This window comes from Myodes glareolus, chromosome 25 (genome assembly GCF_982192425.1).
Source record: "Myodes glareolus chromosome 25, mMyoGla1.1, whole genome shotgun sequence".
NCBI lineage: Eukaryota > Metazoa > Chordata > Mammalia > Rodentia > Cricetidae > Myodes > Myodes glareolus.
The window spans coordinates 30,659,422-30,676,560 of record NC_142050.1 but is presented as its reverse complement, the minus strand read 5'-3'; the positions used below and the strand labels follow the sequence as shown (position 1 = coordinate 30,676,560).

General features: G+C 43.5%; 1 protein-coding gene across 1 annotated transcript in view; it reads left to right on the top strand.

Annotated features, from left to right (window-relative positions):
- The window catches only part of Chchd3 (coiled-coil-helix-coiled-coil-helix domain containing 3), a 273,254-nt gene extending 256,897 nt beyond the window's left edge, over nucleotides 1-16,357 (top strand). The window contains exons 7-8 of the mRNA XM_085683560.2: nucleotides 5,246-5,381; nucleotides 15,663-16,357. Of these exons, the coding sequence (XP_085539686.1) occupies nucleotides 5,246-5,381; nucleotides 15,663-15,686 (160 nt within the window). The 3' untranslated portion in view covers nucleotides 15,687-16,357. The remainder of the gene's footprint in view (nucleotides 1-5,245; nucleotides 5,382-15,662) is intronic.
- Nucleotides 16,358-17,139: the final 782 nt, after the last annotated feature.

The following is a 17,139-nucleotide window of genomic DNA, read 5'->3' as shown; positions in this document are numbered from 1 at the left end:
CAAACCGTGTTTGACATGTAATGAATTCTCAATAATCATTTCTGAATTAATCATATTTGTAGTAAGAGTGACTGAGGATGAAAGGATTCATGAACCAACCAGATCCTTATATGTTCCATCCTTGAATCAGTATTGTGAACATTTCAAAGTAGCATCGTGGAGAAATGGAAGTAAGTCACAAAGCCATGGGTTGTGGTGACTTTGAACTAGTGTCAGCTTCAGTTCTGTGTGTTCTACAGATAAACGTATTTAAGGAGAAGCTGGGGCTGATATATCATGTGTGCTTAGGTTGTCATGTTCCCAGCTGTCTAATTAAAGAGTTGCTTTCCAGAGTGTCAGATAAGAAGCAATGCTGTGCTTGCCTTTAATATGATAGTGCGGTTAACAGGGCTGCCCTCCTACTAAGCTGTTCAAGTGGGAACACTGAGGGACACTGGGCTGGGTAAGGCTACTTGTCTCCCTCGGTGTCCAGTGTAAATTCAGCGTATGTCCTGAGACATCTCTTCATTGGTCTAATGGTGTGCACTCTTAGGACACCCAGGCTGGCTGTGCTGGTCTAATGGTGAGCACTCATTATGAGTAGTGGTCTGCCTGTCAGCCTGGCTGTTAAATTAAGTCAGTACTTTTCAACCTGTAGCTCTTAACCCCTTGGCAAACATATATGCCCCAAAATATTTACATTATGATTCATAACATTAGCAAAATTACAGTTATGAAGTAACAGTGAAAATAACTTTAAGGTTGGGGGTCAACACAACATGAGCTGTAATAAAGGGTAGCAGTATTAGAAAAATTGAGAACCATGAACTGAGTACTGAGCCGTTTGTAGTCGAGATCCATGCCACTTAGTCTTATGCTGGCAGAGGATCTTGACTGTTTTTGTGTTGTGATGGTAGACAGCAGCATAGTAGTTGACACTGCATTAGTAATTGTTGTGAGGCATCTTGAATTGTCAGTTTTTACGATATTACATCACAAGATGCTTGTGGAAAAAATGGAAAACAAAGCAGGCACCTGTTAGTGGTCTTTGGCCTCTAATATGTAATTATGAAAATTTGAGTAAAGCTCAGATAGAGACATCATTAATGAAATGGTTAGTAGTTACTAAGAATGCCAGATATGCTTGAAATTTTTTGGATCTTGCATTATTAGGAAGAGACTGTTTACATTTTGTTGTGAAAATTAATATGAGGATACCATAAGGTAAAGTACAATGAAAATGTAATAAACTGACTGCATTTTAAATCCTTTCTTTTCATTGAATTTTGTGATAATTCTATTATGAATAGTGAAAAATAGTAATACTTATGTATTGGCAGTGAGCATAGACTTAGTGTTGCATTTTGGAAAAAGCAGCACTACTGACCATTGAACTAACATCTAAAGAACAGTGTGGTGTACTTTAATGGTAGCTTTTGGGCTATGCATTAAGAATGAGAGGTTTCATTTCCTGGCCATGTTCCATGAAGCATCTGACCTCATGAAAACTGCATTGTTGGGTCCTGTTAAGAAAACAGTGTTCCCTTTAGCATCAGGTGTCTCGTTAATTCATATTTTCTCCCCCTCTCACAAGGTACTTCCTGGTTAACATACAAGGAAACGATCCTCTTTGTGTCTGCGCTCACCGTGAATGACTTTTGTGTTCCCCAGAGCTTTGAGAATTCTGACTGCTAACTGCTTTTCACCACATGAGTTCTTCTGAACTATCTCCATACATTTCCTTCTCTGAAGTTAGCGTATTCTGTGTGCCATTTATATTAACAGAGCTAAAAAGGTGGATAAGTAGTTTCTTCGAAATTTGAAGCTCTGACTCTCATCAAAGATTCTAAAACATGAAAGTGGGAGAGGCATCAGTGAGGCCCCGACAGCAAGAGAGCTGGTAACCAAGTGTCACTGCATTTGAGGGCCTGAAAGGGGCTACTGGATACTGCTTACATAAGCCTCAGTCGCACCCACAGTCTTTCCCCCTCTCTTTGGTTTCCTAAGGAAATAACCTGACATGGTAGTGATAATTTTATGTCATCACCAGGTGGTTGGAAGCCTTGGAAAATTAGAAACAGCCTGACTCTCTTTCTGATCTTTTTTTTCCAAGGGATCAATTATGAGCAATTATATTGCTCATAATAAATAAGAAAAACCTCTGAGTATATTTTCCTAGATGCTTTTCAGTATTGTCATTAAGCATTAGCTACAATGGGAAAGTCTTTCTGGCTCCCAAACACCACAGCAAGAAGAGTGCTCTGGGGTTTTGTCCTTGGGTCTCATAGTTGGGACTCCAGTTCTCCTCTTGTGTCCATCCTCCAGCCCCTTGGCCATGCACTGAAGCTATGGATGGGCTGAAACCCAACATTGAGGAGACAGAGGTAGGTGGATCTCTGTGAGTTCAAGGCCAGCCAGGTCTTCATATCAAGTTCCAGAATAGCCAGGACTACATAGAGACCCTGTCTTAAAAAACAAAGCAACTATAACCAATAGAAGGTAAAAGAAATGAAAGAAGAAGTTCTATTAAAAGTTCCCAGTGATTTCATAAGCCAAAAAAGTATTTTTTGTTATTAATAGTTCCTTTTGGATCAACTTGCTTTTTGATAACTGTCTTGCTTACTACTGTCCTGTGTTTCTCAAATTTGACCTCATCTTGCTTTTATCTTGTCAGTTATCATTCCTTCATTTCAACCTTTCTTCAGTTGTTTAAATGTCCTTTTCAACTAAGATTTAATTTTCCAACCTAAGTATCTTGGAGGTCTGCTTTTTCTTATTTTTGCCTCATAGTGGCTTTTTCCTTCAGCAGGCAGGAAAGCAGCCAGTAGAAGTCAGTTGCTGACTCTATACTTATATGAAGGGCTTCTCATAATGCGTATTGGAAATGTCTTTGAAGCCCTTTTCCTGAATGGAAGGTGCCGTGGCTTGTGCTTTATGGCCTTCTAATGTAGGATGTAATCTCATTTAGCATCTTCCAAAGTAAAAGCAGTGCATTAGGACAGCACAAGATGCCCTGCAGATCAATACAGATGCAGATCTGCGCCATTCAGATGAATCCAAGAGAAACGGACCTGAGTCTATGGAGGATCTAGGGGCCAATTATGCTGATTTCCACTGTTCTTTCCCCCACTCTGCATCTAGTCGTCAGTACAGACTAAAATGTATGCAAAAAGGATTTCAGGTGATGGTCACACAGAGAACAGACTACCAGACAGGAAATCAAGGACTTGGAAGCAAGGACTAGCATTGATTTGTGGTGATAAAAGTATATTTTGATACACTTCAAACCATAACTAACTTATGAGCTTGAACCTGCATGACTGAGGGCTCAGCTCAGGATTAGTGCTAGTGTGTGACTTGCACTGCTGCTTTCTGAAGAGGGGGTGGCATTAATGAGCTACCTGAGTCATGGATCTGCTTGGGCCTGTTTTTGTTCCCCACCACCTTTCCTCTGCCTTGGTCTGATTTCAGCCCTGGGACAGAAGCACACTAGCTCAGCTCTCCTATGTGAGTCGTTAGCATTGCTAGCCATTTATTTGCTGCATTCAGCTGACCTGATGCTTAATCTTACTTTATTCAACATTTATCCAGACACAAGTCTTGCTGTCACCAGTTGGTCAGTGGTTTTCGGAGGCTGTGCGTCTGGAAGCGTAGCCGACTCCTTTTTGACGCTGATGTTCATTTGTTGGGGATTAGGGAAGCTCAGGTCCAGAAAAATCCACAGACATCCAGAGCATCAAAGGCTTAAAAAGAATTGAAACCCCTAGAGTTGGACTTAAGTTCTGTTCTCAGGTATTAGACAAAGTAGTAAAGTAATGAATGAAAAAGTAAAAACAGTGTTGGGTAAAATCTGTGGATCATTTGTTCCCTGTACATCTGCTTCCTTTCTGTGGTAGTGGGAAGAAGATTGCCTAAGGGACAGTCACGTGGTTTGCATTTCCACTCCAGCAAAACATACATTAACTTATCATGTTGGGTAAACGTAATGAAAAACCAAACCGTCACCCAAGGGTTTACTTACTGGTGGGAACGATCCCCGTGTTCTCTGGGGCTTTTGTGTTTAGAACCCATTAAACTTAAAGTAATGCTACTTCAGGGTTATATGGAAATAACAAATTTAAATTTCAGAGACAGAACTGATAGGACTGGAAGCTTTTTTATTAAACTAATTTTTAAAAAAAAATACAAATTCCTAGATTAATGATTGTTTTGCGTTGTTCTGTGTGGTTAGTCTTTATAACTCAAGTTCTCCTGTCATACAAACAAGAATATTTTCTATTTATATAATTCATTTGGCTTATTATTTTCAAGTGTGTATTAAAAGCTTTGTGGAAACATTTATGTTTGGCATGGCATATTCACTGAGAGCAATCCAACTAAAATCCAAGACTTGTAAATATAATTGCAAAAGTTTAACCTGGGGGATTTTTAGATGTTTACCCAGTTTTATTCATTCAACAAGCTTATTATATGGCTTAGGTAAGAGCTATCCACATTGAATAGTGAATGTCACAGAGAAAGCAAGACAGTCAGTTCCTTGGAATTTACATTCTGGTAAATGTAGGCTGATGGATTGCACTTGATTATTGTATAGTCCATGACATGGACAGAGGGAAAAGTTAAGTGTGAGATGATGGGGAGCAGAAAACTAGCAAGAGCTATTCAAAGAAGGTTGGTTATATTGAAAGATGAGTAGGTAGTTTTCAGTTACATAGGCAAAGGTGAGAAGGTGCAAAGCATCTCCCAGCTCACAAGCAGTTTGTGATCACAGATGTGAGGCCCATAACTGGACCCTGAGCACAATTTACCCAAGCTGTAGCAAGGTACAGGGTCCAACAAGGGCAAAAGGCAGACAGGAGTCTGATTGGCGTCTTTGCTAGCCTTGTACTTCATTTAAGAAGCAATAGAGAGTGGACTGCAAAAAGCCATCTGGGTGACCTGTGGAGGCAGGGAGAGAGCCGGGGATGCAGACACAAAGACCAGAGGTCATTACTTGGATCCAAAAAGTATAAATACTTGGAATTTCTGTAATAACACTGAGTATGAAAGACCGTACTGTAGGGGCCAGAGCTTCATGACCTGCTGGCTGTGAGTGGCCAGAGAGAAGCTGGGGCTGGCAGGTTTCTGACTTCCAGCCCAGGCTGTGGAGCAGGGACACTGGTATTTGTAGGACCTATGTTTGTGTGTTTTGTATAGTCTTTAACCTTGACCGTAACAATGAATGAGGATGCCTGTATCAGTTATCCTTATTTTGTTTTGTTTTCAGGCGGTATGAATATCATCCAGTCTGTGCAGATCTGCAGGCCAAAATCCTCCAGTGTTACCGCCAGAACACCCAGCAGACCCTCAGCTGCTCCGCTCTGGCCAGCCAGTACATGCACTGTGTCAATCATGCCAAACAGGTGGGTGTGCGTGCTGCCTGGACACCTGAAAAGTAGAAAGCCTAGTTGTAACTGGGCACTGGTGAGGACCTCACATGTGGGAAAGCTTTCTAAACTCAGCTAGTTCTCATCAAAATTTCTGTAATCAATTAGTTAGCTCATAAGTTCTATCCAGTTCACTGCCAGAAGAGACCAGATTCCATAGGCCTTGTGTTTCAGGCGTGTGATCCTAGCTACTGGAGGCTGGGCAGGAGAGCCTCATGTTCAAGGATAGCCTGAACAACTCCATGAGAGCCTCTCTTGAAGTAAAAAGTAAAGGAAGAGTGGAGCTGTAACTCATGGCAGAGTGCCTGCCTGTCATGGATTCGAGTCCCCGTGCCAGAACTCTGCTGAACTCTCCCTGTGTTTATTCATGTGCAGGGAGAAAAATACATTAAAAATATACTTCATTGCTCTGAATTTTTCATCTTCTAATGATTCCAATGATTATATCCTCATTAATACCTTACATTCTTAAGACACTTTTCAAAGCCAGCATGGATGAAGGCTGTAAATAAAGAAGACAGCAAATTGAGATCCATAAGTAGGAGGAGATCTAGCAGAAATCAAAGAAATCCACCCTTCAGTCGCTAATCATTCCCCTACCAGCTGGTAGAGCCCTTTAAACCTGCGTCTTAGTTAGGGTTTCTATTGCTCTGAAGAGACACCATGACCTTGGGAATTCTTACAAAAGAAAACACATAACTGGCACTCTCTTACAGTTTCAGAGGTTTAGTTCATTGTCATCATGGCAGACTGGCATGGTGTTGGAGAAGGAGCTGAGAGTTCTACATCTGGATCTGTAGGCGGCAGGAGTCTGTGACATTGGGTGTACCTTGAACATGTGAGACCTCAAAGCCCACTCCACAGTGACACACTTACTCCAACAAGGTCACACTTACTCCAACTAAGCTGTACCTCCAAATAGTGCCATTCCCTCTGAAGGCCGTTTTTCTTTCCAACCACCACAAGCTGGGAGGGATACACACACATACACACACACACACACACACAGCTGAGTCATTTAGGAAAGAATTTCTCTCCTTTCATATGCTTCATGACCCTTCATAATTGCACAATATGACACTCATAGGATGTATATTTTCTCTTAATATATGTGCTTTAGAAGTTAATGATATCCCTACAGCAGATTAACAATTTCAACAGGTCACGTAATTGCTTTACAGTTGGGTGTGTGGTTGGGAGAGACATAAATTATTGAACTTTTGTTCTTTCTTCTGACAAACTCCCTAGAATTGTCCTTCTCACCCATCTAGATCTTGTGTTTGAGTTACACAGCATGTCTTCCTATAGCCTTCTTGGTCCAGTTATAATAATATCACTTAGTGTAAATTTCCAGCAGTCCATATCTGAAGGGAGGGTCACTATTGCCTGGTAGCTGGGAAATAACAGTAACATTAAGTGGGGGAAATGTGATCAAGATTTAAAAACCCATGTTGTCTTGAAAAGTTTCGTTGTTTGCTTTTGTCTGTCATTTGCTTATAGCGGTGCTTACATAACTGAGTATATGTCGGAATTCTTTCCTTTACCAGTCTTACTAGAGGTAATGCTGCCGATGTTAGTGTGTGCTGTTTGTTAGAGCCACTGCTGAGCTCTTTCTTAACAAGCCTCCGACCTTCAATAGCAACACTAGCTGAGCCCGTGGGGCTTGTAGGTGACCTGATAATAGAACCTTGTGGAGGTGGGACTGAGTCGTCACAGGAAAAGTGGCTGTGTCAAGGTGCATGTTTCAAGACTGGTGTCTGACATGGGATTTCCACAATGTGATTTCTGATATTGCTGAAGTGGCAACACTGAGTGCCTTAGAGCATTGGCTCTACCCTTGCCTGAAGAGATCTTGTTGAAACATACATAGTCCCGTGGTGTCATTGGGTCCTGTTTATGGAATTTACAAAAAGTTAACACGAGGGCTGGAGAGATGGCTCAGCGGTTAAGAGCATTGCCTGCTCTTCCAAAGGTCCTGAGTTCAATTCCCGGCAACCACATGTTGGCTCACAACCATCTGTAATTAGGTCTAGTGCCCTCTTCTGGCCTGCAGGAATACACTCAGATAGAATATTGTACAATAAATAAATAAATATTTTTTTAAGAAAGTTAACACACAACAAGATAACATGCTACACAGCACAGTAGAGGGGGAGAGTCTGGTGGGTTTGGGTTTCTAACCAAGTCCTCTCTCTTACTAGATCTCTCTCATCCGTGAACTGGGTGTTTTTTGTGGTGGTTTCACTTATGCAGAGTACTCAGTACATCTTTGTTCTTCCCAGTTTCAGGATCATCACTTAGGAAAATCATGACATTACGCTAGTGTTTGGAAAAGCCTGCCATGTGGTTCATTACTTGTAGCTAGCCTGTTCAGAGTATCTAACATTTCACAGCTCTATGTCCAGTTATTTGGAAGTGGATGGTAGCTGAGTAAATATCAAAAAGATGAAAGTCCTGCCACAAGTGGGCTAGCACTGAAGTAGCTAAGAACATGAAACATGGACCCCTTCATTCCTTCAAGCTTTAGGATTTCAAGGCTACTTCAACATCCACTCTTACATGTTTTTTTATGACACCCTATAAGTGGAATTGGTTCTTTCTCCATTTTGCAGTTTAGAGCATTGAAACCCAAGTACATCGTGATGGTAAATTTGACAACTAGTTCAAGATGCACCCTGCCATGAAAATGGAACAAAACAAAAATTTTCACGAGAAACTAAGTGGTGTTTGTTTTTGGAGCAGGTGAATGTAAGAACAGACATCCATCACCCACAAATACAGGTTGAGGGAGTGAGGGGAAATGAGAGAAAGGAATGTTGACAGGCTCCTGAAGTGGTTATAGAGTCTATAGGTCACACATAGGACATGAGATGATAGTGCCCACAATCAAAGGGGCCACTTTGCCTGCCCTCTGAAAGGCCACACCATGTAGACTGCAGAGACCTGGTACAAGGATGTCCTTCTGCTCCCAGTGAAGATAATCTAACTTTGAGATCCCAATTCTGCCTCTCTTATTAGAAGGAAGTTTGTTGGTCCTCATTGCCTAGTGTAGCAGTTCCAGATAGGCCAGCTCCCTTCTCCTCACATTCCAGTGAGGTCCAGAGAATGCACTGGACATTAGCAGGACAGCAACCATTAAGACTTACTCCATTTCCGACACTGTGCGAGGGTTTCCCCTGTGGAATCATTACAATAGTCCACTCCACTTTTACATGACTCATAGGTTGGGCTTTCACAGGTCCCTGGGGTACTGTTTGAAAGACTAATAGATTTTACTGGTAGGAAAATTTCCGGATGTTTCTTAGCCTTACTTTTCCTTTCTTCTTATTCATCTATGTATTGACATTTATCTTCAGCTATTCTTAAACAGTTCCTTGTGGTTTGATGTGATACATTTCGACTTATTGTCAGTGTATTAAGTTATGTATTCTTCATGACACTAAATTGCTCTAATATCGTTTTTAAGTTGTAAAAGCCATTGGCTAGCTATTTAAGGACAGCATTTACAAATGGAGCATCAGTTGACATCAACTTGTGTCTGGCCCATACCTGCTTAACCTACTAACTTTCTAAGCTTCCCAATATTGAATTACCTCTTGCCATTAAAGCCTGGTTCCTGTTCAGTCTTGCTACAGCTGACTTATATGGGACTTTGTAAACAGGGAAGAGAATAAGAATCCAGGAGTAGATAAGTAGATAATATAAAATGTCTCCAACATCTTTTTTTTTTTTTTTTAAGGCAGATTCCTCTGTGTATGTACCCTAGCTGGCCCCAAATTCACCATATGGACCAGACTGGCTTCAGATTCCCAGAGATCTGTCTGCCATCTGCATGCCATGTGCTGGGATTAAAGGGGTACAGTACCATGCCTGGCCGTCCAACTTCTATTTGGGTGATGGGGTTGGTCGTTTGAGACTGGGTTTCTCTGTGTGAAAGTCCTGACTTTGTGAACTCACTCTGTAGACCAGGCTGGCCTTGAACTCACAGAGATCTGCCTGCCTCTGTTTCTGTCTCTGCTGTGATTAAAGATGTGAGCTACCAACCACTACCTGGCTTTAACTTCTAATTTTTAAAGTGAAGGAGGTCTGGATTATAGATCAGCATTGTCTCTGTTACCTACAGGGTTGTAGGCAAGAATTTTAAGCATTTTAGCATTTTGCCAGCCCTGTTGATACACACACACACACACACACACACACACACACACACACACACACACACACAAAGTGAAGAAACTAACAGGATTCTCATGGAACAGTCTGTATTCACCTGACCAGAAGGTTATTGGGTAAGGCTTTGCCACATCCCAGATTATTCATAGTGACTTTAGTTCTTTCTTGCTGAGCTGAGAGCTTGAAGCTCTACCTGTGAGGACTGATCTGCATTCATTGTGGAGAGCAAGAGGTAGGTGTACGCTCAAGTCTCGTTAGTAATAGCACCTTTCACTTTGTGGTTTCTGGGTTTTCTGGACTTTAGTGCTTTTGCCTCCTGGAGTTTGCTGTCAGATGCTCTTATGAATAGTCTGCTACAATGTGGCCTTAGTGTCACATCCTGTCCTCAAGGTCACATTCCTGACAAGGTGACCAATGACCAGAGAGGCTAGAAACAGTTCAATTTCTCCTGAGCTAGGGAAAAACAGCTCTCCCCAAGCTGCCTGCCCAAACATAGCCTGCCAGCTAATAAACTCCATTACAAAATGCAGGTGCCTTAGCCAGCCCCGGGCTCCTGTTGTAGTGTGATGTCTCTTACTCTGTGAGTTATAGTCCATGGGAGGTGCGAGGCTTTGGAGATATAGGGAGATAAGCGTATCTGATGGAAATAACCAGGACTAAGAGTTGCCCAAGGGCCTGGGGTCAGCATAGGTGCTTGAAGTCAGATAGGAGGGCAGTCAGAGGTCCATAAACTATGTCGAGACTTGAATCAGTGCATAGGAGTAGCTGGTAGCCAGATACCTTTTCGTTGAGACCTCTTCTCCCTGCTGAACTGTTGAGATCACAGAGGGCCCTGGCTACAGAAAGAATGTAGAGTCAAGACCTTGACCATTGAGGCTAGATCTCAGTGTGCTACTACACTTGCCAAAATTAATGTTCCCAGTCTTCTCATTTGTAAAAATATGAATGAAATTTCCCCTGCTGCTTAATTCCAGAATAGGTGACTACAAGGTCAGTGGGTATGGAAGGATTTGCCCAGGTAAAATGGCTGCAACCTTCTTAAGGCTGTGTTTTACCTCCCCTGTAATTTGGATTTGTGTTCAGCTGGGTTTCAGAATGTTTGCCTATTATTTTGAGCTTGCAATGGTCCTGGAAGCTTAGAGTGTGACTGTTACTTGGAAATCTGGGCTCTTGAGGAAAAAAACCCTAATGTCAGAGCTCTGTGACGTGTCAGCCAGGCTCTGGAGCTGGAGGACCTGGAGACCACAGACCCAACCTCAGCTTCTCCTTTGCACAGGTTCGTAGTGGGAACTGACTATATCCCAGCAGAGCCCACTGCCTGCTCAGACACCTGTGATCCTCACAGGCTGCGAAGGTTAAAAATCATGTGCATGCCCAGCCTCTTCTTGGAGATTCTGAATTGGAAGTTTAGAAGTAGGATTCAGGCACCCCAAATTTTCACCATATCCTGTAGGGTCTGTCTGTTTTCCTTTATGAGAAGGCAGTCATTGTCGCTAGGTATGAGTCCAGATCATGTAGCAGAAGTCTAAACGCACTGCCTCTAGGAATGCATCTAAACTTAGTCTCTGAAGCAAATGGAAGTTGGCTTGGGAAGAAGGCAGAGCCACTCCAATGGAAGCGCTCTCTCTCTGCCCTCAGGTGCCCAATGAAGCTGCAGGTGGTCCTGGGTGAGGAGTCACACACACACACACACACACACACACACACACACACACACCAGCACTCATGGCAGGAGCCAGAAGACTAGCACTGAGCCTGTCTCTTGGCTAACACTGCACTCACAGTTCCCAGATCCCCAACCTGTCCAGCACAAAGATAAACTAAGGTCAGCCTTGCAGGAAAACCTCTGACAATATGATTTTATTGTGTTCCATACATTCTTTGGCATTTGTTAATCTTTGTGCTGGGCTGCTGTCCGCAGGATGGTCCTGCTCCTTCTGTGGAGTGGCCGCCTGTCAAATCCAAAGCTGTTTAAGCAAGCTGAGTTCTAAGCATTCATGCCCCCTGCCCCAGCCCTGTTCAGCCTACGAATCTATTTCTCACCTGCTTTCCCAGAGTAATATATTGCCTTATGACATTTTCTCTTTTAAGAAAAAAAAATTGAATTTAATATATTACCATGGTACTAGATTTTCATTTTTCTTAATAGATATTTTATTCCTAGGGCTCATCTTCCAAGAGTTTGAGCTACAGTCTGTTAATGTTTTGTCTGCTTTTGTAGCGAGTTGTATAAACAGTTAATTGCTTGCAAGTTAATTTGAATGTCACAGAGAGACATGGGTGATATGAAACTAGATCCAGGCAGAGTTGACTGGTGTCTTCTACCAAAACAGGAAGACCAGAGCACAACCCTGACTGGAGGAGCAGACACTGAAACCAAAACTAGCTAGTTATCAGACTCCCCAATCATGAAGATCAGCACACAGGTGCAAGGGCTGCTCAGGAGCTGAATGTGTAGAGTGTTCTTTCTTCCCTTCTCACTCACAGTCCTGTTTTCCCCACCACAGATCTGTTCCTTTGCACTCCTGCATTTCCTGTCTCTCCTCAGTGGAAACGCGGTACTGGGGCTGTGCCTAGCTCAGGACCTGCTGCTGTGTTAGCGCCCCCTCACCCTAATGACGAAACCTTCCTGTGTCCACGCTTAATCCTTTTGGGTCTGAAACCTTGGGGAGATTCTGGTAGTTCCTCTCTAGGGACACATATACTCTGGGTGGTCTCTTTTAAAAATCCCATATTCTCTGTAATGATTGCCTAGCAGTGCAGGCTGCTTTTAAATTCCCTTTAAAACTGTTGAGACAGCCAGTGGCTGCTCACTGCTAGGGTAGTCAGCCTCTGCGAAAAAGCCGAGGCTCAGAAACTGGCTGACGATACGACTGTGTAACAAAAATATTTGAGAAAAGCGCTTGAGTTGGTTTTAATAAGTGGAAATGACACACCATCTTGGGTCTCCAGGGCCACCGTTCCTGTTTGACAGTGTGAGCTCATCGGTGGCTGGAACCGAGAGAGATTTTGGAAAAGAACAGTGTTGATGCCTGAGCCATTCGCTCCTTTTGGTAATTGTGCAGCTATTTACAAAAGGCGGTTCCGCGAACCCAAACACGTGAATGAGGGGCAGCAGTGAGGAGTCTCTTTCTCCACATTAAGATTAAGTGTTAGCATTGCCTTAAATGAAAACAGCGGGTTGTTTTTTGTTTTTTGTTTTTTTTTAATATAACTTGCAAAGCTTCCCTTTCATTCTTTAGGGAATTTCCTATGTTAATTTATGCAGTGTTAATTTATGCAGTGTTGAAATCCAACCCAACAGCATCTAGATATAGAGGATGCAGAGATGGGACAGCCTGAGAGGTGCAGTGTAGACCTGTCACTCCTGGGACTCCCTCCAACCACGGCCCTGACTACTCGAGCCTACAGCGGGTCTCCTTGCATAGCTCTGATAGAGTAATAACCCAGAATGTTTATCAGTTTATTCATCTTTCTAAACCCCAACTTGATATTGTATTTGTTAATGTCTGACAGCAGTAGAGTGGTTTTGTACCACCTCTGCCACCCTTTGGTAGCAGCTGAGTGCATTATGACAGCAGCCTAGTGGACCAGCCCCTCAGCTTTCCTCTGTACCCCCATGTCTCCAGAGTAAGCCATTGTACCCTCTCAGAGGGACTGGGAGTTTAATACATGTGTGGTGACTGTGAGCACAGTATGCTCTATGTCTGTGGCCTTGTAGCCTAATGGTGTCTGATCCCCATTTTAGCCAAGGCCCCAGCTTGTCTTTCTTCAGGGAAGTCTAGCATTGCTGTCAGTCAACAGAAAATTACTCATCTATAATTGCTCAGGGCTGAAGAGGGGAAAATGGCTAAAAGGATCTCTAAGCCCTCAGAGAACCTGTTAACTGTGACTTTCTTTGTGTTGCACTAGCTGCAGATTAAGTCACAACACTGAAAAGAGGCATATTGTCACCTGACTGTGCAGGGAGAAGGAGAGCCATGTGATCCATACCAGGCAGATGGCACAAGGCTTAAGCTTCTCCTTGGTGAATTCAAACATATATGGGGCCCATGACCCCCAAAGCAGAATGGCCATAGAGTATCACTCAATGAGGGTGCTCTCTCCAGTAACCAGAAACCCTAAGTGGGTTCAATATAGATCTGCTTCAGGCTGGCCTCCATGGTGCGTGTAGTAAAGAACTGGGCAGTGAGATTGTCTGTATATTGGGCATTTACAGAGCACCCGTCTGTGTAATTGGAGAGACTTTCACTGATAGCATTTAGAAGGAATGCTAAGACCCTGTGACAGTGGCGGACAGTGTTGGATGCACTCCTGGCCCTCCTGTCATGTGGCGCTTTCCTTCCTCCCCTTTGTCCTTTATTTTCTCCGACCTGTGCTTTCCTTGCTTCTGTTTGACTAAAGCAATATCTTTTCCGCCCATTCGTGTATCTCTCACGAGTTTGCCTGCCTGAGAGTCTGTTCTTTAGTGCCCCGTGTCCCCAGACCACATAGGGCCCTCTAATCTCAGACCCGAGAATAGTGAGATAACATCCACCCTCTGTCCTTCCACTCCTTGTGCTCCATTTTCCACACCCTCCCCAGTCATCTTTGTCTTAAATCTTTGACCTTTCTTCCCGACCCTGCAGCTTCTTTCCAAAGGTTCCTAAAGGCATGCTTTATCCAAAATCAGCCCGTAGACTCAACAGAATTTATCTTTTTTGCTTTTTTGTTCACAGAGTGTCCCCTCCCACACCCTGTCACTAAGGGTCCACGTGAACCTCTCCTCTCACCTCCCTCTTTTCTTCTCCGGGCTTCTTGTGCCTGTGTTTTCCTTTTCATACCCTTGCTTGGTTTCTAGCCCAGTCTGCTAGGTCTTCCGGCCTCCATACTCCCTTCTATTGAGTTCACTGTGCCAAGGATGTCAGGCACCATTTCATGATTGCCATTCTCCTATTTTAAAAAAGCATTTGTTGAATAGCCATGTGTTTTCAGTGGCCCGCAGGAAGCTTGTCCACCTCATGCCCATCCTTGCCCTGCCTGACTCTTAACTGTCCACTGCTGCACCCCACCTTCCCTGCTCACTACCCAGGTTTTCTGTCTGTATTTTGACTGTTATGAGGGCCAATGCTCTCCTTCTTTGTTGCAACTGCAGAGAATTGCCCTCCGTGCCAGGCAGAACTTTTGAACTCTCATCTTCCCTGAATGCAGCCTGAACCAAAGCCTTCCTGTGTATGCTTCGTTCCTGTACGATTTTTTTTTTACCATGTACATGTGTTTTGCTTAATAAACCTTAGCGTGTATTTAGCAAATAAGTTAAAAGTAGCAAATTATTACCATACTTAAAGTCTCTCATTTCCCAAGGGTACATGTGTTGGCTTTCCTGTAGCTTTTAACTAATGCAGTGAGAACTCAGTAGCTGAGCTGGTGTCAGATGCATAGGGAGCATGAGGACAGGAGGAGGAGGCAGCTGCAGGGTTAACCTACCCTCTTCTGGGTGCTTTTAAACTAATAGAGATGACTGCCTTTCCATCCTAAAGGTTCTCTAAGAGTGGGGGACATGCACCTCCTCTGCACAGCTGGCTGTAGCTTCCGTTTGATGGTTCTTATCTACAGCCCCCCTCCCAATACTTGGAAAGAGAGTAAAGAGAGCACTTGGACAGCTTGGGAGACCTGACTGTAGTGCTACTGGGTGTTGTCTGCATTCTTCCCAGAGCCAGGTGGTGTCTCTGAGCTTGGACTTGGGCCGTAGATGAGAGTCTTCCTCAAGAGCTTAACTGCTGCACTGTGCCCCACCAACTTCACAGTGCCCCAGCAAATTTCCCTGTCCTTGTATTCTGTGTCCAGATGTCCCTCCCCACCATCCTCCAGGCTGTTCTTCCTTGGGCTGTTCTCAGATGCTGGTGGGTGGGTCGTTGGAGATAGAAGTTGCTGAGGGAGGGTGCTGCTCAGAGGCAGTGGTGTTTTGAGATGAGGAAGCATATGCTTTGCTTCATGGTTTGGACGCTGTATTTGAAAAGCACCCATAATCATCCTAAATAGTTACTGCCGTTTGCTTGCCCTTGCCTTCTGGGAGTAAACTGACACTTTCTATTTCTCTTGCAGAGCATGCTGGAGAAGGGAGGATAAAGTTACTCCCGAGAACATGCAACGCTCCTTGAACGTTAATTCCAGAGGTGGAACATTTTTTCTTTTCTTAGTAAGAAAATGATCCAACTAAAGAGAAGACCACTAAAGACAGACAGGCATTGGAAAATGGACTCGACAGAATCATAACGTGTTTTGATCGACAGTTTAAAAGGCCAATGATCAAGGATCAGTCATCAGAGAGCACTGCTAAGTGCTAATGAAACCCACAGATGAATAAAAGAGAGAGGCAGTCCACTGCACCTTTTTGTACTCTTTCCAACTCCTACTGACATAAAATGTTCTTTTCACTCCAGGCTCCACCATTTAGTGACTTCTACTCTGAGAAAGCTGGGAGGGGGGACGTTAACTATTTACGTGGAGACACAGCAAGTACACACTGGGCTGCAGCAACAGTGTGGACTCGCCTGGGCTGTGGGGCCTGGGTGTGCTCTTCTCTCATTATGTAAGAGCTACTTCTTTGTAACTTACTGTGATCATGCGAGAAAGACAAAAAGGAGAAAAAATGTACCTCTTTTACTGGAATAATGTTTATGATTGCAAGTGAAATAAGGCATTTTTATCAATATAAAGCGAACCTTGGCTTATGCAACTTCTGTAGTGAATACTGACAACTTCACTCACTATCAATAATAAATCTATTTTCTGACAAAGACTTGCATTCTTGCTAGAGCCCTGTGTGCTCCTTTGGCTGGGGTAGAAAGAAGGTTTGGGTGGTGAATTACAGGCTTGCATTGCTATTTGTTTGCGCCAGAGTTGGTTGCAGAGCCAGCCAGGCAGGTAATGCAGCTTGCCCCTCAGATCGGTGGATTCAGGAAGATTTTACAAATTGCATACACCTTCCTTTCTTTGAGAAGACTTGGGTCTTTCTGCATGGAACCAGAAACAGCGGATAACCTTCAAAAAGGGCCTTCCAGCCCTGCTGAGCCATGTAGACCCAAACAATAGTGAACCGCTAGTTTTCCCGCTTTAGACCATCCCGATTATAACTGCATATAACCGGGGCTCCAGCCTTCGATCTGAGTGAGCTGTTAGCTAAGTGGCGCCTCTCAGGGGGTAGGAGGAAATGACTGTGCTCTGTGATGTCACCTTTTGTCCTGTAGAATTTTCATTTACTTTTGTTTTGTGGAAAGTTTATCAAAATGATTGTGAATTCATACCCAGGGCCTAGAGAGATGGCTCAGAGGTTAAGGGCACTTGTTCCTCATGTAGAAGACCTGAGTTTAGTTCCCAGCCTTCCATCTGATGCCCTTTTCTGGCCTCCATGTTCACTTGCACTCACATATCCACAAACCTACACCCACACAGATGCACACATACATAAATAAGATCTAAATTCTTAAGAAAAATATACTTTGTAGTAAGGTACGTCTGAGTTTGGCTTATAGCTCTTCTGCCCGCCACCATGGAGGGGCCTTGCCTCCTCTCTACACCT